This window comes from Chrysemys picta, chromosome 2 (genome assembly GCF_011386835.1).
Source record: "Chrysemys picta bellii isolate R12L10 chromosome 2, ASM1138683v2, whole genome shotgun sequence".
NCBI classification, from domain to species: Eukaryota; Metazoa; Chordata; order Testudines; family Emydidae; genus Chrysemys; species Chrysemys picta.
In genome coordinates, this window is record NC_088792.1 from 153,451,502 (window position 1) to 153,474,106 (window position 22,605).

General features: G+C 42.0%; 1 protein-coding gene across 1 annotated transcript; it reads right to left on the reverse strand.

Annotated features, from left to right (window-relative positions):
* Positions 1-474: 474 nt before the first annotated feature.
* Positions 475-15,749, reverse strand: LOC101947172 (gastrokine-1). Its single transcript, XM_065582461.1, has 7 exons — positions 15,463-15,749; positions 10,540-10,609; positions 6,213-6,266; positions 4,772-4,909; positions 4,407-4,517; positions 1,721-1,862; positions 475-710 (listed from the first exon to the last, which is right to left on the reverse strand). The coding sequence occupies exons 1-7, from the start codon at positions 15,747-15,749 to the stop codon at positions 616-618; spliced, it is 897 nt and encodes a 298-aa protein (XP_065438533.1). The 3' UTR covers positions 475-615.
* Between the last annotated feature and the right edge of the window lie 6,856 nt (positions 15,750-22,605).

Sequence of the window (22,605 nt, forward strand, 5' to 3'; positions counted from 1 at the left end):
CTCAAGAGTTTAATTGTCCACAACAGCCCTTTAACTTGAGAAGCCTAAAAAACCTTAACTTCCTCCAAATTTTGTAATTCACCTAGTTCATCAAAGCTTCTCTAGAGACAGTTTGTAGTCCAGCCTTAGATGTCCATGCAGGGGAGGAAGGAGGAGTGAGATCCCATGTCTGTACTCTTGCATGGGGATATGGTTGTACCCCTTGGGGGAAGGATAGAGTGTTCCTTCATGCCATGCTTGAGATTTGGTTCAGTCCTGACCCAAAGGTGTGCACCACAATCAGTAACCTCATTTCCTGAAACTTGTTGGGTTTCCTTGAATATCTCCCACCCACATATTGACCAGGTCCAGCCTTGACTTGCATGTGAGATCACATCCTGACTTGTATGATTAAGGATATAAAAGAGGAGAAACAAGACACAGCTGATTCCAATGCTAAATGTATTTAATTGACAGACATCGTAACAGCCTAGGTTTTTCTACACACAAAGCATAAAGGGAAGACAAAGACAAAACATCAAGAAAATGGAGTGTCATGGGAAGAATAATGACAGAACTGATTTTATCCAATCAGCGGACACATTGTCAGACCAGTTCCAAGCAGTGAAGAATTTACTACTTGAATGAAACATCACAGAAGCCAATATTAACAACCCACAGGATGCTAGCATCAACGCAGTCTAGAGAGAAGTAGTTTGCTCCTTTCGCTCCTTAATGAAAAGAAAAAGAACAGTTATTGTGAGGTGATGCCTGAAGTGGATGTTAGGAGATCTGTGCATTCATTACAGTTCAAGCCACACAGAACCCTGCACCTCATATAGCCACTAACACCTGCACAAAGTGATCACAAAGTAGGTGAGAAATGCTACCCAATCAGAGTGGCAACATGTGCAAGGTAATGGAGAGTCAGACCCAGAAAATTCCCACTGTTCTACAGGATTGATTCCTTGAATAACACTGAGTTCCTGTAACAAGGAACTTCTTTCCTGCAGAACAAATAAAATTTTTAATGAGATCAAGGAGGACAAGACATAGCAGCCACCTCAGACAGTGGATGATTTGTCTCTGCATGGTTTGTAACCTCTACTATTTTTGGTAACAGTTCAACAACATTTGTTATAAAAGAATATATTTCTATTACTCTGGTCAAAGAATCTTTTTAATATAAAATTTTTTCAAATGTATAAATAAAAGTATGAAAAAAATACGATCAACAAAGCCAATTGGATTTTTGCCTCAAAAATGACTGACCAAAAATTTGTGCTAATTTGTATTCTTCAATGATCCCTAGCTAATTAATCCTCTCAACAATCATGTGTGGTAGTTAAGTAATAGCTGTTATTCCCATCAAGAACCTGTAAGGTGCTAAGAAATGGGTTAGAAGCTAGTAGTTCCTGAATCCCAGCACCAAGTTTACTCTACTAAACCACACTGTCTCTCTTCTTTATCTTAGAGATAGATCCAAGGTACAAAATTCTGTAGCAGAGTCTGAACAACCCAATGTTTGGGAGTGTTGGAATTTGAGCTTTAGCATTATAGAGGTATAGACTGACTGCAAAAAAACAAACAAACAAACAAAATCAGATCCAGAATCTAACACCCTTCTGAAGCACACCAAGTTCTTTGTTCTTGTCCATCTCTACTAGGGCAGTAACATTCATTCCATGCAGGAAATGCAACTCAATTCACTTCATGAATAGTTACTTTAACTTGCACTCACTCTCAGCCTCATGAGCCACGTAGGTAGGAAGTCCTCTGCATAAAGCTTCAATGTTCTTTCCGTAAGGGGTCAGATCAGGGACTCTGGTCTTTGAGACAATGAATCTCAGTTCCTTCGGAGGAGGCCCTTGAGCTCCAGTCTTCTAAACATCCGGAAAGCAAACTCAGAACAATGTCATTCAATAAAACTGATGACTAGAATCATTTATTACAATTTATGTTCCTGTACTGACATTTCTGACACAGTGCACAGTGTGTGCCTGGCTGAATAGGGCCCTCCAGACCAGAAGCAAGCAGGGAATAAGCTCCTCAACTCAGATCTCACACCAGGGCCAGCTCCAGGCACCAGCTTCTCAAGCAGGTGCTTGGGGCGGCCAGTCGGGAGAGGGGCGGCACGTCCAGGTATTCGGCGGCAATTCGGCGGACCTCCCGCCGAATTGCCGCCGCAGATTGCGATCGCGGCCGCGGCTTTTTTTTTTTTTTTTTTTTTTTGGTTTTGGCTGCTTGGGGCGGCCAAAACCCTGGAGCCGGCCCCGTCTCACACAGGGGGACAAAGTGGAGGTAGGGACAGAAGACGCAACCATGCATTATGAGAAGAGCATTGAAACCCCATAAAGCTAACTGCGGAAAAGAGAAAGGTAATCTATGCTTTACCTGGGCCTTCTCTCTAAAATATTCCCTTAATCCTATGCTCAATCCTGTACATGGGTTTGTAGATAGGAGAAGTGAGGGGTTGGGAATCTATTAATTTATTTTCTCATAACCATAGCAAATGAGAAGGCAGGAACATGTGTATTAAACACAATTGCTGGAAATGTTTACAACCCGTTCTTGAGAACGCTAATGAATATATTGATAGAACGGCATATTGTTTGGTAGAACTAAGTGAAAATTGGAATTTCCATCCCACAAAAAAGCCTGATGTTTCAACATTTGTTTTCATCATGAATTGGAACCAAAAGTTGAAATACTGAAATTTTTCAAGGAATATAAAATTCCAGAAAATTTTTGATTTGGCAATGTAAAATTTCATTTTGCATTTTTGATCAAAAAGGAACATTTTGATATTTTTGAATCAAATTGTTTTTCTTCAGTTTATTGAACTGACCCAAACTGCTGTCTTTTGTCTCAGTTCAGCATTAAGCTGTACTTTCCTATTCTGGCTCATTGCCTCCTGGGAGCTGTAGATAAGGTTGCCTGATGTCCCTGTTCTCCTCTGTGGGCAGGCTCTCTGACTCAAGTACATGTCCCATGATGCACCTGCAATGATGTGACTCCCATGACATGTAATGCCACTCAGAAGAAAAACTCTGTTGCATCATGAGAGATGTAAAATTGAACTGACTCAAAATGAAGCATTTTGAGTTAAACGGATCAGAAAACAAAATAGTTAGTTTATATTTTCCCAATAAAAAAACAAATTAATCAAAAACAAAATTTCCCATAGAAAATTTCAATTTTGCAGCAACTGCATTTTCCATCAGAAAATCATTCTGTTGAAAAATTCCCAGCTAGCTCTATTGTTAAGCTTGGGTTATTTGAAGCAGTGCTGAAGGCTGTGATGGACTATGATGGGGTATCTTCCAATAAGGAATTTTAAAAACACCTCAAATCTGTCCCTAACTCAGTGCCATCTGGTCTTCTCCAGAGTGAGAAAGTATGTTTTTCAGGAATATTTCGATGAGCCCCAGAGTTATGTCATATTTCGCAGGGAGGACTGAGAAATATCCCTCTAGTTGTATGGTGGAATTGTAACAAGGGGCTGAGCTCTTTTGAAAATCTAGCCCCAATTGTGTGTTCTGAGCCATTGAAAATATGTCCTTGAGTTCCTTTGAAAAATTGGCCGCCTCTAAAGCCTTGGAGAAAACCACGTTTGGCCAGAGACATTTGTTCCCCTCCAATTTCAGCTGTTCAGAACATGGATTTTATCTGATGTGAAAAATTTTGAAATTTGATATTTTGTTCATCCTAATTAGGATGAAAAACCAACATTTTGAATTTTTTCATAAAATGAAATTCTGGAAAAAATATTTTCAGTTGTATTGTTTCATTTCAATACATTCAGAATGTTTCATTTTCATTCTGACCCTGCTGGTTTTTTTTATATATATTATATATATAAATAAAATCAGCAGAATCAAAATGAAAATATTATATATATATATATATTTTTTTTTAAAAACAAAGCTACAAAAAAACTTTGTTACAAAAATGTCAAAACAGGACTCTTCTAAAGTTTTTTCATATTTTTTCCTGAATAAAATTTTGTCAAAATCAATATGATATTGTAAAAATTTTCAGTTTCATCTAAAGAGGAATTTCTGACAGAAAACTGTTTTGATGAACATTTTCCTACCTACAACAGCTCTACCTCCAGCATCTTAAGATGATTCATTTGCACAATTAGTTTTATGCTAGTAGGGTTTGTTTATATGGGGACACTCAGGAAAGTTAAGATGAATTCATTAAAGGTGTGAAGTTAATGTGCATAAATTAAAGTGTCTTAACACCCCCCAGCCCCCACTGTGGACAATCTCAGAAAATGGCCCAAGTTTTTGGAGGATTAAACTACAGTGAACTAAAGCCACTTTAGTCGTGAATGAGAGCATGTGTGGGGGTGTAGACAAGCCCTTAGAAAAAAGCAACTTCACTCCCACCCATCGTTCCAGCATTCCCTTCCATCTTACCTTCCTTTCGCTAATCAGTTTGGGAATGACTGCAATATCAGGCATGGCATTTTTGTTCATTTTAGCAATGATGCAAGATTTCTTGGAAAATACCCTGGTTGCCATGAAGCCCTGTAAAATAAAGTTGCAAAGAGCTAGACGTTTTGTTTGAGCGGCTCCACAATAAATGAGACTCAAATCAGGTTTGTTTAATTTTGAAGTTAAATAACATTTAATACAGATTTCCCCTCCCCCCCCCCCGACATTTAGACCAATTTTATAAATGATAAATTATTAGTAATTTCCATGCATTCTGACTAATCATTTAGGCACTACTCCAGTCAGTGGCTCCATAAGTTTCCCAAAAATGCATGTTTGCTACTTACATTGCCGTAGTCCCAAACAGAATTCCATGAGTTCCAGCCATTGTTTGTGTCAATGTTGGCCACGTGCTTATCGTTGTTGATGTTCACAGTCTGGTGTGAATTTCCACCCTTGTTTCCCTGATTGTTTTCGTTCACATTCTTGGATTTAAAAACAAAAAGTGACAAACATTTAGGTTTTTCGGGTTTCTCTCCGTCAAAAGGGCTTTGGAAAATCATTGCTCTTAAAATTATGTTATAGTGATGTAATGAAGTAAGCCATGCCTACCCACGCAGAGGCTACTAAAGCTTTCATGCCAAACTCTGAAATCTCTTATTCTATCTTATGCAGCCCTTCTTCAGCAAATGCTATTGATACAAATCTAGAGCTGGAGTTTTGCTTGAGTGAGAACTCAGTAAGAATTTGTCCAATTGGCTTCAGTTAAAATATAGCCAGATCATTCAATCACAGATCATCCCTAACAGATTTTCCCTTCCTGTATGGAAGTAAGGGGTCATCTGTCTTTGCAGGACAGACCCTCACTTTTCCAGATCCTACTGACGGTGCTCAACAGGGAGAGAACTCAATCATCATCATCACCACCAATAATAATAATAATGATAAAAACCGATTTGTTTGTTTGAATTATTGTAGCATCTACAAGCTCCAGTCATGAATCAGGACAATCATGCTTAAAAGCCTGTTTGGAGATGGGTTTGTTGTTTTCAATCACATTTATAGTATAATGAATTAAGTTTCTGCAACGGACAAGAAACTCTTGTGAGGTTACCATTGGGTTACATACATTTGTCATTGTTTTAACCTGTTGTTATGGGGCAGTCAGAACCATTCCTAAATATTAACATATCTTTGTGATCAAATTTTCATCATTATTAATATACTCAGTAGTTTCCTACAGTTTGATTCTCATTTATGCTAAGGCCTTTTTACACCAGTCTGACAGTAGGAAAGGACCTTAAATTGTGTGTAAATTAAATATATGCCCTTTGCAAGGACTGTTTATACTACCTGAGCAGCATAACAAGGAGTAAGTATAAATGAGAATCAAGCTCATAATATATATATAATAGTATCTCAATGGAATTTTTTCCACTGATGGAACAAATATTCATTTTCCCACTAGGAACTCGATCAATACCCACAACAGTTTGACAATGGCAGAACAATACTGATGCATTGCGATAGATATTACACAATTTTTCCTTTCATGTTTGGTCTGACATGCAGTAAAGTTAATAGCAAAATCATTCTCTGAATAGGTTAGCTGAATAATTATTTTCTTTAGAACACAAATCCAGTCTTGTGATATTGCATTTTTATGTGCTAAGGACATTTTAGATTTTTCTTCAGAAACATCTTTCAGAGATGTGAAAATTCATGAAGCATAAATTAAACAAATTGACAGGAGGAATATTATGAAACATATTTGATCTTTATACTCACATCAGTAGCAAGAGATGGAGTTAGGAAGACTCCAAGAAGACCAGCAATCACAATCTGAAATAAACATTGAAAGCATATCAGTATAAAGGCTGATATGGCTAAAAATATAGTAAGAAGAACCTTGACACACACCTTTCCTCCAAATTGATGTAAAGTAACGTATCTGGACTGCTTTCACTCTCACACTGGATGCATATTACTTCAGTGGATTTATGTCTTTGCTGACACTAGTGTGAGATCAGATTCAGCTCCATTGCTTTAATTTTTTACATATCAGCTATTTAAGATTATTTAAAGATTCTTCAGTCCTCGCTTACATATTAGCTTGGGAAATACTTTTTTGCTTGAGTAAGGAGAGCAGGATTATGCTTATACTATTTAAAAATTACCAAAAGTGGGCTTGATCCATCACTGTGTTACACCAGTTTTCTGATGCTATAACTTTATTGACATCAGTCGGCACTGGACCATGCCCCATGCCCTCTCCATACAATACAATATGCATCTAAATCTTATTCAGCTTAATGTGGTCTGATAAGTTGCATTTCCTGACGCAGTGAAATCACTGGTGACCCTACAGCCCTTGCACCAATACAGCTCCCATTGAAATGTCTGGTATTTCTGCGTGTGAAAAGACTACTCTTTTTGGACCAACTAGAGTGTCAATATTATATTATTTTGTAGGAAGCAAATGGTAACTATACTCACGGAGAGCTTCATTTTGACAGTAGAGGAGGTGAAAGATCTGCTTGAGGAAGTGATACAAACCCTTCCACTTTATATACATCAGGGGCTCCCAAAATTAGGTGTGGAAAGTAAACTTATCATACTCGCATGTAGCCATTGATATGTGACATTGCACATTATCTCCTGGCACAATTATTATGCAAACAAAGGGATTTGAAACTGGCCTGATAGAGTCAGTCACCTGTAGCAGATAAGGGTCAGTGATACTTAATTGAAATCAGACTTTCAATCCCTAAAGTCAAACAAGATTCCTGGTGCAAAATAGTGCCTGCGTGCCAAATGCCTCGGCCCAGGAAACATTTTTCTCTCTATAACTTATAGTATTGATAAAATATGATGTCATCTGTTTGTGCCAGGGACCCCATGGGTCTAGTTCACCCCACATGAAAAGGGAGAGTTAGCTGCCTTTATGGCTATGTGTTGGCTCCTCTGGCACTGTGAAGGGCCATATCCATGTGTTCGGGGTCTGCCCTTGCGAAATGGTAGGTCCAAGGCATGCTGGGAGCAGAAATAGATGGAACAGGAACAATGCTGGAGAGACCACAGCATCCTCCTTCCAGCTTTATGGAACATAAGCAGAAAAAATAATATGTCCTAAGACCATGTTATCTTTCACTTAGCCCCCAAGGCTAGAATCCTGGCGTGAAATGTGGCCCGGGAGTATCCCTGGTTACTACTGCCCAGGAACTGGCAGTCCTACCAAGGGTTAGAGCAGTGGTTCCCAAACTGGGGTTTGTGAACCCCTGGGGGTTCGCAAAATGTTACAGGGGGTTCTCGGGAAAAAATTCCCTAATGGCGGACAGAGTTGTCCCTAGGGACTCTGGGTAGCATGGGGCCAACAGCCCAGAGCCCTTGGACTTCCAAGAGTTAAGCAGATCAAAGCAAGCATATCTATCACACTGAGGAGATTTAAACGTCAAGACTCCTTATAAGAAATGGAAAGAGAGGTGGATATTTTTTGCTGTTTTTAAAATTAAATTGGCAGCTAGTATTGTTTTTAAAATTATTATGAAGAACAAGTTTAAGCTTTGTTGTAACGTGCGTTGTTTGCCTGGACTGCTCAAGACCTGAATGCTTGTGTACGAGGAACTCTTTGAGTTGGCTTCTTAAATACCTTCATGCTGTTTCACATCAGATACACCTTGATGAAACATAGGAGCCTTGTCTTATAACAGACTTATTCAAAGCCCTCTATGAAAGTAAGATCTTGGAAGAGTGTTGCCGTTTTCATAATGTAATAAAAATACTGTAATGATAAATAATAATTAATAATAAATAGTGTGTAATAAGCTTGTCATAAAAATATATTTCCAAGATCACTGCTTTTATAATTTATACTCAGGTAAAGGAGAAAATCCCTGGAAATATTCATTTTTAGGAGGGGGTTTATGAGACTTGACATTTTAGTGAAAGTGGTTCACAGGTTGTTAAAGTTGGGAACCACTGGGTTAGAGCCATGGCAGATCCACCAGACTTGGTTCCTATTCCCAGTCCAGCCCCAGTCTCCAAATCCTCTAATTTTCTGCCAAACATTAATTTTAACATTTACTGGTTCCTATGAGAAGGACATCAAGGAACTGAACGAAGCAACGGGATGCAGCTAATCTCTGTGGTGCAGTGACTAAGAATGCTTCAACAACCATAATTATTTCAACTGCCACAGACAACATGTGCCTCTTAGAAATGTGAATCTCCAATCCCCTTTAGACTGTTGGTTGCTCATTATAGTCTATCTGTCAAACTTGCATTGCTGGGCCTCTGGAGTCTGTGACAAGCTTTGGAAACTAATTAGATTCACAGAAATCAGAGATGGAAAATACTCTGCTGCACCATGTCCCCAATGCAGGGTTGTTCCCTATAACATGGGCTTTAATGCTTTGCCAAAAATGTTCTCTTATGATGTGCAGAAGGTACCTAGAGGCAGGCAACTGGACCTGGATAAGAATAGATTCATAGATTATAAAGCTAGAAGGGACTGCTGTGATCATCTAGTATGGTCTCTTATATAACACAGGCAATAGGAATTCCCTGGATTAATTCCTGTTTGAACTAGAGAATATCTTTTAGAAAAAACATCCAATCATGATTTTAAAAGATTGATGGAGAATTCACCAAAGTCCTTGGTAAGTTGCTCCAATGGGTAATTACAGTCTCTGTTACAAATGTGCAACTTTTTTCTAGTCTAAACCTGTCCAGCTTCAACTTCCAGCCATTGGATCTTGTTAAGCCTTTGTGAGCTAGATTGAAAAGCCCTCTTTTACCAAATTTCTGGTCCACATGTAGGTATTTAGAGATTGTGATCAAGTCAGCCCTCTCTGTGATGAGCTAAATAGTTTGAGCTCCCTGAGTCTTTCTCTATAAGGTATGTTTTTCAATCTTTTAATCATTCGTATGGCTCTTCTCTGAATCCACTTCAATTTCTCAAAATCCTTGAATTTTGGACATCAGAACTGGACACAGTATTCTAGTAGCAGCAGGGCCGTCCCTAGCAGGGTAGCGGGGCCCAGGGCAGAAGTGACAAATCTGTCATTTCCAGGACCGACCTGTCACTTTTGGGACCGACCGCGCCGGACAATCACGCCAGCCCCCCAAAATGCGGGGCCCGGAACGGTCGCCCTGATTCACCATATCCTAGAGACGGCTCTGAGTAGCAGTCACACGAGTGCCAAATACAGAAGTAATACATAACCTCTCTATTCCTACTTGCCTGTGGTCTATCATGGGGAAAGGGAGCCTACCTCATAAAGGAGAATGGGAGCACAAAGCACTGTGGCTGTATTTCCAAATCAAAATATTTCTGATTTAAATTTTTGTCTAAAAGTCAAAATTTCTGGGTGTGGGAGGAAAAAAACCCCAATATTTCCCCCCCCCCCCAGCTCTGTTATTCACCCCCACACTGGCCCTGGCAGAAGGAGCATGACGTGGCCAGAGAGAACATGGCTACAGAACTCCTGCACTTCAGCAATACCCAGTTGGCAGATGGTAGGACAGGTGCCAAAATATTTTAGGGCAGTGAGCTGGAAGGCAGTATAGAATTGGCCCCAGCATCGGGGATTCACAACCTGATCCTTTGGGCCACCCATCTCCCACTGTGCTGCATTTCAATTCCTCAGAGCTTACCAGAAAATTCATCCCCAAGTACTGACCTGAGAAATACATTTTGTCAGCTACACGTTATTTGCTTTAGGTGGAAAGTTCAGCTGAGGGGTAATAACTGAATGCAAAGGTCAGAGTGACACATTTTGTTAGTCTTTTAGGTGGTGGCATATAGCTCTATAGCCCTATCCCTCTTATCTCTTGTGGGTGAAGTCAATACTTATCAGAAGCATCTCAAGAAATGTTGATTTACCAGGGGAGATTTCTGAATCAATGTTTTTTTCATCTGAGTTTGTTTGAGCTGGTTTTTCAGGTGTTGTTAGCCTGCTTCTGCTTGGTTGAAATGAAAGAATTTTGCAGATTAGAAAAAGACTCTAACTACAATTTTATAAATTTATCGTTTTCAAAAATCCACCTCTCTTTTATTTAAATGATTGACATCAGGTGCTGGGACTAAAATAATGAAACTTCTGCTTTTGGTTACATCAATGTAGTCTGTGTTAAATCCATTGGCTGCAATGATATCAAAGTCATTGCAGTTGCACTGGTATAAGCTACAGCAGGAATTGAACCCATGAAAATAACTAGGAGAGAGGCAATTTCCTGTAACTTTTTTTTCTATTTTTACATAGCATTTACAGAACATTTTTTTCCATTCCAACACCTTAGTCACACTCCATTCTCTCCTCCTCTCTTCTCTGCAATGATGTTACCTGTCTGACTTTGAGGACAATAACACAGTATAATAGTAGTGACAGATTTTGCAGCCACTGGATGGAAAAGTTTGCTATCCCCTGGCCTTGACCAAGAACAGCTGATGCAAAAAGGGAAATGCAAATAATCAGCTGAAAGTTCAGATTTGCTAAGTGACATTCAAACCTGCCATCCTTAGTTTATGCTGCTTTCATTCTACACAAGGATTGACATTAGTGAAAGCGTTGCACATAGACTGAAGGAAATTTTATGGCCTTTGGTGTCTAACCATTTACCTAGCTTTAGTGAACATAGCAAGTATTCAGCTACACAATCAAAAGAGGTTTTACATGGCTTTCCCTCATTGAAAATCTCCCATTGGTACTTTTGGGATGCATTGTGCATACAATAAATGGGGATTATATTCCCCAAAGTAGCAATGTTATTTGTGCTAGGAAGGGTGTACATACTTGTATGAATTATAGTGCATAGGTAGTTAGAAAACAGCCTGTGAAGTGACTGAGAAGTGGAAATGGGAAGATATGAACCCCACTCTGTAGCCGGAGAGACAAGCAGAAGATTCTATTAACCAATAGAGCGCCTGAGCTGTGACAGAAAAAAGGCGGGAAAACACTGAGGGGAAGAAGAATCCTAACCCATGTCCTGAGAGAAAAACAAAGCTCCTTTTGAACAAATAGAGAGTCTTGCTCCCTGAGCCATGGCAGGAAAATGGAGGGGAAACTGCTCTTGTGCAGCACGTGGGAAGAGAGGACCCTCACCCTCACTCAGTCATGAGCATACCACAGAAATTCTTATTAAACAACATAGAATATGAGCTAGAGTGGGAAAATGGAGGGAAAACCTGAGACTGCGTAGCATGAGACGAACCTCACCAAGTGGCTGACAGAAACATAGAAACTCTTATTGATCCAATAGAGAGTTTGAGCTAGGGCAAGAAAATGGAGGGAAAATCTGACACTGAGGAGCGGGAGATCAACTCTTTCTGGAGGCTGAGCAAAAGGAAGAAAGAACATGGGCTAGGATAGAAAATGGAGGGAAAACCTGCCACTGAAGAGAGGGACATGGGTCCCTGTCCCACCCAGTGACTGAGAGGTAAACATAAAGGCCCCATTGATCAAAATGTCCTGCATCTGAGCTGCCACACTCTCTGAGGAAGGCAATCACCTCAGTCTAAGGGTCCAGTATTTACAGTGTGTTGCCATCATCTTGCTCTTCTTTTCTGATTACCCTGTGAGGTAGATACTACACCTCTTTTATAGATAGTGAAGGGATACTCATTTAACCAGGGAAGCCAACAGTATCACAGAGTTGACATTTTGCTGTCTGGGATGAGTATCTGACTGGCTATTAGTGATATTTCTAGTTGTGTCCTTACTCATATTGGCCCTATGCCCATTTGCTGGTCAATTCAGAGATATGGATGTTGACCAGCAAAAAAGCAATATACTATATACTTCCTTTCCAATGGGAGTTAGGTGCCTATGTGCTGCTGAAAAATCCTACTAGGTGTCTTTTGGTGACTAAATATCTTTGAAAAATCTGACCCCAAAGTGATTTAGAAGCATAAGTCCTACTGAAAGTCAACAGAACATAGGCTCTGCAATCACATGAGTGATTTTTGAAAAATGTACCCTTAATCTTTGTTTTAAGGCCCCTTTTCCTGACAAGGCTCAGGGTTATGGAAGGTTATAACTAGAGCTGTGAGAATAACTGATTTTTTTGGTACAGTGGCCAACCCAAAAAATGGGGTGGGGGGAGGGGAAATTGTTTCAGGTTGATCCTAATTGAAAATTCTTTTGCATTTTTCAGGGAACTCAAAAAAAGGTGAAAATATTTTGTTTCAGGTCAAATGAAACTTTTTGTTTTCATTTAGATAGTTGTGGGGGTTTTTTACCTTTTAAAAAAATAATAAAATTGAAGTAAAATTCAAAACAAAGTCATTCTGAATCAAAAAGTTGAAATATTTGGTTTTGAAAATTTTTCATAATTTTGGGGCAGTTTGGTTTTCTTGACCAAAACAGTTTGGTGAATTCAACATGAATTTGCAGAATGTTTTGATGGACCAAATCAGCATTTCTCACCCCCCCCCCCAAAAAAAAATTGGTTCAAAACATTTAATCCAGCTGTACTTTTAACTCGTATCACATGGTAGGAGTCAGAATCCACTGTCACAATTCTCTCTCATAGATTAGTTTGCGCTGCACATGGAATATTGTTTTGTGCTAGGAAGAATGTCAGATCTGCTCAACTGTGTGTGTCAAAGATTCAACAGTATTGTCAACCCAAAATGTTCAAAAATCACAAGTCAAACTCCAGAAATCATGACATCACAAGTATTTTTTAAAAATATATCTATATTTAGGGGTCTTTTTATTTATCATCTGGCTTTTGGGCCTTTAGGGCACATTATTAATTTTTTTTCTGCAACAACGTCTAGAAACTTTTTTAAAAAACTGAGATTCTCACACATTCACATAACTCCACAAGCTGAGGTTTAAGAAATACACTAAATATCATGAGAGTCACGATAAAATAGTGAGAGTTGGCAACACCAAGTTAGCCCTGCTAGTGGGAATAAAAGTACAGAGAATAAAAGCACCTCAGATAATGGGAATTTTCCTTTAGCAAAAAACAAGCCCATGCTTTACTGAGGAGGGTCATTTTTTTCCTGCTGATTTGAAATTATGAGTTCTTTTATTAAATTAAAAAGGTAAATATCTATATGCATTCTTGAAAAAGTATCATTTTATTAAATTCACAGCTACTGAAGTTTCTTTTGAGCTACTAAACCAGTCACTTTGGAATCTCTGGTTTGATTTCCTCCTCCTTACTTTCAGTGGAAATTATTCTCTTTTCAGTCTGCTTTAAGCCAACTGTCCACATTTCTGCTGTCTCAAGTACAATTATGGTATTGTGCTGAACAATCAATACTATATTCATCATGCAGTTTAATGATTTCCTAATCAATCCTAGCAAGAAACCAAGATCCATAATATTTGAATTAAATTCTTAAGGTTTTTCAAATGCAATGTGATTCATCTAAAAAAGTAATTCCACTTCTGAAGAATTTAGCTTCCTGTGACAGCACTTTCACTTGAGAAACAATTTCCTTAGCTATATTTATATGTTTGACCGAGTCCATTCTAAGGCATCAACTGTTGTTTTTCACTAAAGTTTCTTTGCAGATTTCAGACTTGCTTTGAATTCTTAGGTTCACTAGCTCGATTTCCGTAGCATTCATGGTGCTTCACTGTAAAAATATACTGATGGATCTGCCTAGTTATGTTTTTTACAGGCCATTTCCATGGGAGAAAATGTGCAGTTGGAGATGGATGAAATATTGCATTTATGGTCATGCCTTTTATTGTGAAGTGTTTGAAAATTATAGACAAAATTCTTGGCCCTGTTCCAGATGCTTATTGTGCCACTCAACCCTAACGTTTGGACCCTGTAAAATTGTCCCTGATTTAGGGTAATCATTGATGTTCTAGAACAGGCAAAGTGGCTCCTAGACCAGGGCCGGCTCCAGCATTTCTGCCGCCCCAAGCAAAAAAAAAAAAAAGCCGCGATCGGCAGCAGCAATTGGAAAAAAAAAAAAGCCGCGATCGGCGGCGGCAGTTCAGCGGCAGGTCCTTCACTCCTAGAGGGAGTGAGGGACCTGCCGCACCCGAATTGCCGCACGTGCCGCCCCTTTCCCTTGGCCGCCCCAAGCACCTGCTTGTTAAGCTGGTGCCTGGAGCCGGCCCTGTCCTAGACTACTCCTGTCCCAACCCCCAGTGCCAGGTGCAATCCAGGGAGAAAGAGGGTGAGTACAGAACATCCCTCTCCTCGCACAAGCTCTTGCTGCTGGAAAAAGTCTTTGTGGGCCCTGGGCATCCATCATAAATTTGAATAGATTGTCCCCTGACATCCGTCCCAGGCTCTTGCCTAATTCCATTCTCTTTACTTACAGTTTTAATTGGAAATGAGTATACGTTTTCATGTCCTGTCTTAAACTGTTACTAAGCACTATTAAACAACAGCTGCGCTCCACTGTAAGGTGGCTGCATTTCAATAATACACTTATTGATCCTCAAATAGCTACACACATGAATCTGGATTTCAATAATTATTATTTCAATAATAAGTATATTGATCCACAAATATATATATATATATATTAGGGCTCTCAAGCAATTAAAAAAATTAATCGTGATTAATTGTACTGTTAAACAATAATAGAATACCATTTATTTAAATATTTTTGGATGTTTTCTACATTTTCAAATATTTTGATTTCAATTACAACACAGAATACAAGTGTACAATGCTCACTTTATATTTATTTTTATTACAAATATTTGCACTGTAAAAAACAAAAGAAATAGTATATTTCAATTCACCTAATACAAGTACTGTAGTGCAATCTCTTTATAATGAAAGTTGAACTTACAAATGTAGAATTATGTACAAAAAATAACTGCATTCAAAAATAGAACAATGTAAAACTTTAGAACCTACAAGTCCACTCAGTCCTACTTCAGCCAATTGCTCAGACAAACAGCTTTGTTTACAATTTGCAGGAGATAATGCTGCCCACATCTTGTTTACAATGTCACCTGAAAATGAGAACAGGCATTCGCATGGCAGTGTTGCAAGATATTTACGTGCCAAATGCGCTAAAGATTCATATGTCACTTCATGCTTCAACCACCATTCCAGAATATATGGGTCCATGCTGATGACGGGTTCTGCTCGATAACAATCCAAAGTAGTGCGAACTGACGCATGTATATTTTCATCATCTGAGTCAGATGCCACCAGCAGAAGGTTGATTTCCTCTTTTGATGGTTTGGGTTCTGTAGTTTCCTCATCTGAGGAAAGATGCTCTTTTAAGACATCTGAAAGCATTCTCCACACCTCGTCCCTCTCAGATTTTGGAAGGCACTTCAGATTCTTAAACCTTGGGTCAAGTGCTGTGTCTGTCCTTAGAAATCTCATATTGGTACCTTCTTTGCATTTTGGCAAATCTGCGGTGAAAGTGTTCTTAAAACGAACATGTGCTAGGTCATCATCCGAGACTGCTATAACATGAAATATATGGCAGAATGTGGGTAAAACAGAACAGGAGACATATAATTCTCCTCCAAGGAGTTCAGTCACAAATTTAATTAACGCGTTATTTTTTTAACGAGCATCATCAGCATGGAAGCATGTCCTCTGGAATGGTGGATGTAGCATGAAGAGGCATACGAATGTTTAGCATATTTGGCCTGTAAATACCTTGCAATGCCGGCTACAAAAGTGCCATGCGAATGCCTTTTCTCATTTTCAGGTGACATTGTAAATAAGAAGCAGTCAGCAGTATCTCCCATAAATATAAACAAACTTGTTTGTCTTAGCAATTGACTGAACAAGAAGTAGGACTGAGTGGACTTGTAGGCTATAAAGTTTTACATTATTTTGTTTTTGAGTGCAGTTATGTAACAAAAAAAAATCTACATTTGTAAATTACACTTTCACAATAAAGAGATTGCACTGAAATCTTGTATGAGGTGACTTGAAAAATATTATTTCTTTTGTTTATCATTTTTACAGTGTATATATCTGTTATTAAAAATAATATAAAGTGAGCACTGTACACTTAGTATTCTGTGTTGTAATAGAAATCAATATATATGAAAATGTAGAAAAACATCCAAAAATATTTAATAAATTTCAATTGGCATTCTATTGATCAACGGTGTGATTAATCATGATTCATTTTTTTAATTGCAGTTAATTTTTATGAGTTAATCACGTTAGTTAACTGCGATTAATCGACAGCCCTAATATATATATATATATAGTGACAGACCCAACCAGTGGGGTACAGGAGTCTGGTAGAGGGCAAATATACTGGTCACTGGATGAGTAGTTTTCTGTTCCCTGAGTGACCAGAGAAGGGGCTGCACTAGAGTAATCAGGAACCTGCTAGAACCAGTTAAGGCAGGCAGGCTAATTTAGGACACCTGGAGCCAATTAAGAAGAAGCTGCTAGAATCAATTAAAGCAGGCTAATCAGGGCACCTGGGTTTTAAAAGGAGCTCACTTCAGTTTGTGGTGCGAGTGTGAGGAGCTGGGAGCAAGAGGCGCAAGGAGCTGAGAGTGAGAGGACATGCTGCTAGAAGACTGAGGAGTACAAGCATTATCAGACACCAGGAGGAAGATCCTGTGGTGAGAATAAGGAAGGTGTTTGGAGGAGGCCATGGGGAAGTAGCCCAGGGAGTTGTAGCTGTCATGCAGCTGTTACAGGAGGCACTATAGACAGCTGCAGTTCACAGGGCCCTGGGCTGGAACCCGGAGTAGAGGGCGGGCCCGGGTTCCCCCCAAACCTCCCAATTGACCTGGACTGTGGGTTCTTCCAGAGGGGAAGGTCTTTGGGCTGTTCTGCAACCCACATAGTGAATCTCTGAGGCAAGAAAATCCGCTAATAAGCGCAGGACCCACCAAGATAGAGGAGGAACTTTGTCACACTGGTGTCAGCAGTGGGATCTTGGGGTGCACAGCGTGGTGGAAGAAGGAGGGTGATTTAAAAAAAAAAAAGGGAGAGGGTTCATTTTTTTTCACCACCATGGATGATGTAGTGCAGGCACTGATACAAGCTACGGAGGCCCAGGAGGAGGCTACCCGTGTCCAGGCAGCCGCCCAACAGGAGGCAGAGTGGCTGAAGCAAGAGACTAATCGCCTGCTGATGGACCAGGCTGCTCAAGACCGAGCTATGTTGCGGGAACTGGTAAACCAGGTAAAGTCTCTTACAGAGCTGAATCGCGGCCATGATGGGACGCGGCTCATACGGGCCAGCCATTGGCTGCAGAAAATGACATGGGAGGATGATGTAGAGGCATACCTTCTGGCCTTTGAGAGAACAGCCCTACGGGAGGCCTGGCCTCGAGATCAGTGGTCTGGCATCCTTGCCCCATTCCTGTGTGGGGAGGCCCAGAAGACCTACCATGATCTGCCTGAAGAGGCTGTGGCAGACTACCCCCAGCTGAAAGCAGAGATCCTGGCCAGATCTGGGGTAACGACAGCAGTGCGGGCCCAGCAGTATCACGGTTGGAGGTACTGGGAAGACAAAACCCCGCGGTCCCAATTGTATGACTTCATCCATCTCACACGAAAGTGGTTGCAAACAGAGTCCCGGAGTCCAGAAGAGATACTAGCGGTTCTGGTCATCGACCAATACATGAGGGGACTAACACCAGACCTTCGTGCCTGGGTAAGCCAGAACAAACTCTCCACCTATGACGAAGTTGTCGCCCTGGTAGAGAGGCGAAGGACAGCGAGGGAGCTGACCCGGCCAGTTAAGGAAGAGGCACCCCGGGTTAAACTAGCAGCACCAAGCCCTAAAGTTCGGGTGACTGGGCCACCAGGAGGGCCCAGGTGGAAAAAGAGAGAGGCTGAAGGCCCATCAGAGGCCACAAAGACTCGGAGCACTGAGGAAGAAGAGGATTGTGATGTTAAACTGCCCAAATCAAAAGACCAGGGAATGCCTAGGGCTCCATACAGGTGTTATGCCTGCGGGGAGTGGGGACACATAGCTGCACAGTGTCCCAATGCTGAGGAGCCTATGCAGTGTAACCTGGGGAACTGGGCAGATCCATGCTCCCTAATCCACCTTGTGGGAGTCTCACTAACCCCACATATGTATACCAGACCAGTGAAACTAAATGGGGTAGGGACCACGGCACTGGTTGATTCGCGGAGTGCTATCACGCTTATCTCAGGGAAGCTCGTGAAGTGTAGTCAGCTGCTGCAGGCTAAACATACGGGGATAACATGTGTCCATGGGACAGTTAGTTACTACCCCACCATCCCAGTAAAAATCGAGATCCAAGGGAACACTACTGAGGTAGCAGCAGATGTAGTCCCTAAACTCCTATACCCGGTGCTCATAGGGAGGGACTTCCCAGGGTTTGAAAACTTACTCCCAGTAGGGGGATTGGAGAAAGATGGGGACCCTAAAATTGATGAGGCATCCACAGCAGACTGTCAACCCCCAATCTTCTCTGAAATATCCCCAGATTTGTTCTCCACTCCCAGACAGGGTAGAAAGGCAAAAAGGGAAAGAAGGGCAGCTAAGGCCTTGGGAACCCGACTACTGACCCAAAGCCAGAGGGTCGCTCTTGTAGGTAGGCGGACCCGCACAGCTGAAAAGGAGGCCACGCAGGAGGGAGAAGCACCTGAGTCTGACCCCCACCCTCATGCTTCTGAACCAGTAGAGGCAACAGAGACTGGGCCCCTAGATCTTGGGGAGATTAGCCCCGGGAGAGGAAATTTCGGACGAGACCAGGCAGAAGACCCAAGGTATGACAACATTAGGAAGGAGGTGACTGAAATAGATGGGGTCCCCATGGAAGGAAAAATCCAGGGACCAGGACCCTACTTCATAATGAAGAAGGATCTCTTATACCGGGTTGCACCAGTACAGGGGCAGAAGGTACAGCAGATCCTAGTACTTCAAAAACACCAGAATGCTGTATTAAGTCTTGCTCATAGTCATCTTTTTGGGGGGCATTTGGGAGTAGAGAAGACCCTGGCACAAGTCCTACGACGGTTCTTCTGGCCCGGAGTACATGAAGAAGTGCGGAGGTACTGTGCCTCCTGCCCGGAGTGTCAGCTGCACAGTCCCCACTTGAGGGCACCTTTAGTACCCCTTCCCATCATAGAGGTCCCCTTCGAGCGAATAGCCATGGACCTAGTGGGACCACTGGAGAAGACGGCTCGGGGCCACCAATATATACTTGTTGTTTTGGACTATGCTACTCGCTACCCAGAAGCCGGCCCCCTGTGGAACACGGCCTCTAAAACTATAGCCAAAGAGCTGGTGGGGATCTTTGCCCGAATGGGGCTACTGAAGGAGATATTAACCGACCAAGGAACCCCATTTATGTCAAAGCTAATGAAGGACCTCTGTACGCTGCTCCATATACATACCGTGAGAACTTCGGTCTACCATCCGCAGACTGATGGGTTGGTAGAAAGGTTTAACCAAACCCTCAAGGCTATGATAAGGAAGGTGGTAAGTTGGGATGGGAAGGATTGGGACACCCTACTACCCCACCTTATGTTCGCTATCTGGGAGGTACCACAGGCCTCAAGTGGGTTTTTCCCCTTCGAGTTATTATATGGGCGTCACCCCCGTGGCATACTAGATATCGCCAAAGAGATCTGGGAAGAGGAACCCAATGAGGGGAGAAATATAATAGAGCATGTAATGCAGATGCAAGACCGGATAGCCTGGGTTACCCCTATTGTATGGGAACACTTGGAAAAGGCACAGGAGGCCCAGCGAACCCATTACAATCACCAGGCAAAAGTGCGACAGTTCCAACCAAGGGATCGGGTTATGGTGTTGGTACCCACAGCAGAAAGCAAGCTTCTGGCCCAACGTCAGGGGCCCTATGAGGTGGTTGAACCCGTGGGGGAAGTAACCTACAAGGTGCGGCAGCCAGGACACAGAAAACAAGAACAGATTTATCACGTTAATCTTCTGAAACCCTGGCATGCACAAGAGGCATGCATAATGGTCCAAAAAGACCTAACCCAGGAAAACAAGCCTTCCAACCAGGTGAGAGTGTCTCCCGATTTAACACCAGACCAGAAGAATGAGGTGTCTGAGATGATCTTCCAGAACCAAGATGTGTTCTCGACAAAACCGGGTTGAACAACCGAGACATATCACCACATCGTCACGAACCCTGGGGCCAGAGTAACAATGAGGCCCTATTGGGTGCCAGTGGCAAAAAAGGGAGGAAATAAAAGCAGAAGTAAAAAAAATGCTGGAATGGCACCACAAGATTTTGCAACAACTTATGGCGACTAAACGAAGTATCCCAGTTCGACGCGTACCCCATACCTCGCATAGATGAGCTAGTGGACCGTTTGGGTAATGCCCGGTACTTGACTACCCTAGACTTGACAAAGGGGTACTGGCAGATTCCCCTTGCAGAAGACGCAAAGGAAAAGACTGCGTTCTCTACATCAGAGGGTCTTTTTCAATATTCTGTCCTCCCTTTTGGACTACATGGGGCCCCAGCTACCTTCCAGCGCCTCATGGACAAGCTATTATGCCTGCATAAAAGTTATGCTGCTGCCTACTTAGACAATGTGGTCATTCATACCCCAGACTGGGAAACCCACTTGGAGAAGGTGGAGACAGTCCTCGATACCTTCAGGCGAGCTGGCCTTACAGCAAACCCTGCCAAGCGCGCTGTAGGGTTTACAGAGGCCAAATATCTTGGCTACATTGTGGGAAAAGGTCTGGTAAAACCTCAAGTGAACAAGTTAGAGGCCATCCAAAATTGTCCCCGACCAAGTCGCAAGAAACAAGTCCGGGCGTTCCTAGGTGTGGTGGGGTATTACCAACGATTTATCTCCCACTTTGCCACAAGAGCAAGCCCCCTGACAGACCTAGTGAAAGCCCACGGACCTGATCTGGTGAGATGGTTTGACGCAGCAGAGGAAGCATTACAGACCTATGGACTGTCCTCTGCAGTAATCCCGTACTGATAGCCCCTGATTTCACCAAGGAGTTTATCCTGCAGACTGATGCATCGGAAGTAGGGTTGGGGGCCGTTCTATCACAGATGGTCGGGGAGGAGGAACACCCAATTCTATACCTCAGTCGGAAACTCCTTCCAAGGGAACAAAAATATGCAGTGGTGGAGAGAGAATGCCTCGCTGTAAAATGGGCCATGGAAACATTGCGCTATTACCTGCTCGGGCGCAGATTTGTCCTCGTGACTGACCATGCCCCTCTTCAATGGATGCAGAGGAACAAGGAGAAGAACACAAGGCTGACCAGATGGTTCTTATCCCTCCAACCTTTCCAGTTCCGTGTGCAACACAGAGCAGGGAGCCGTCATGGCAACGCCGATGTCTTGTCACGTGTGCACTGTCTGGCATCCCAAGCTGCCAATCCCTTGGCGTTGAGCAGGGGGGAGGGATATGTGACAGACCCAGACCAGTGGGGTACAGGAGTCTGGTAGAGGGCAAATATACTGGTCACTGGATGAGTAGTTTTCTGTTCCCTGAGTGACCAGAGCAGGGGCTGCACTAGAGTAATCAGGAACCTGCTAGAACCAGTTAAGGCAGGCAGGCTAATTAGGACAGCTGGAGCCAATTAAGAAGAAGCTGCTAGAATCAATTAAGGCAGGCTAATCAGGGCACCTGGGTTTTAAAAGGAGCTCACTTCAGTTTGTGGTGCGAGTGTGAGGAGCTGGGAGAAAGAGGCGCAAGGAGCTGAGAGTGAGAGGGTGTGCTGCTGGAGGACTGAGGAGCACAAGCATTATCAGACACCAGGAGGAAGGTCCTGTGGTGAGAATAAGAAAGGTGTTTGGAGGAGGCCATGGAGAGGTAGCCCAGGGAGTTGTAGCTGTCATGCAGCTGTTACAGGAGGCACTATAGACAGCTGCAGTCCACAGGGACCTGGGCTGGAACCCAGAGTAGAGGGCGGGCCAGGGTTCCCCCCAAACCTCCCAATTGACCTGGACTGTGGGTTCTTCCAGAGGGGAAGGTCTCTGGGCTGTTCCCCAACCCACATAGTGAATCTCTGAGGCAAGAAAATCCGCCAATAAGCGTAGGACCCACCAAGATAGACGAGGAACTTTGTCACAATATATATATATATATATATATTTATATATGTGTATGTGTGTGTATTTATAAAATGCATCTGGATTTTTATTATTTCAATTTATTATTATTTCAGTTTATTGATGCTTAAATAGCCATCTGGGTCAATAAACCTTATTGAAATACAGCTACCTTATAGTGTAATGCAGCTGTTGTTTAACAATGTTCAGTAAGAGTTTAAT

Bases quoted from the DNA above. Each gene is read 5' to 3' on its own strand.
- LOC101947172 (XM_065582461.1), bottom strand. From the start codon at position 15,749: ATGAGATTTCTAAGGACAGACACAGCACTTGACCCAAGGTTTAAGAAT. The intron at 1,863-4,406 runs GTAAGATGGAAG...CCGGATGTTTAG, and splicing joins AACTGATTAGCGAAAGGAAG to AAGACTGGAGCTCAAGGGCC. The intron at 711-1,720 runs GTGAGTGCAAGT...CTTTTCATTAAG, and splicing joins CGTGGCTCATGAGGCTGAGA to GAGCGAAAGGAGCAAACTAC.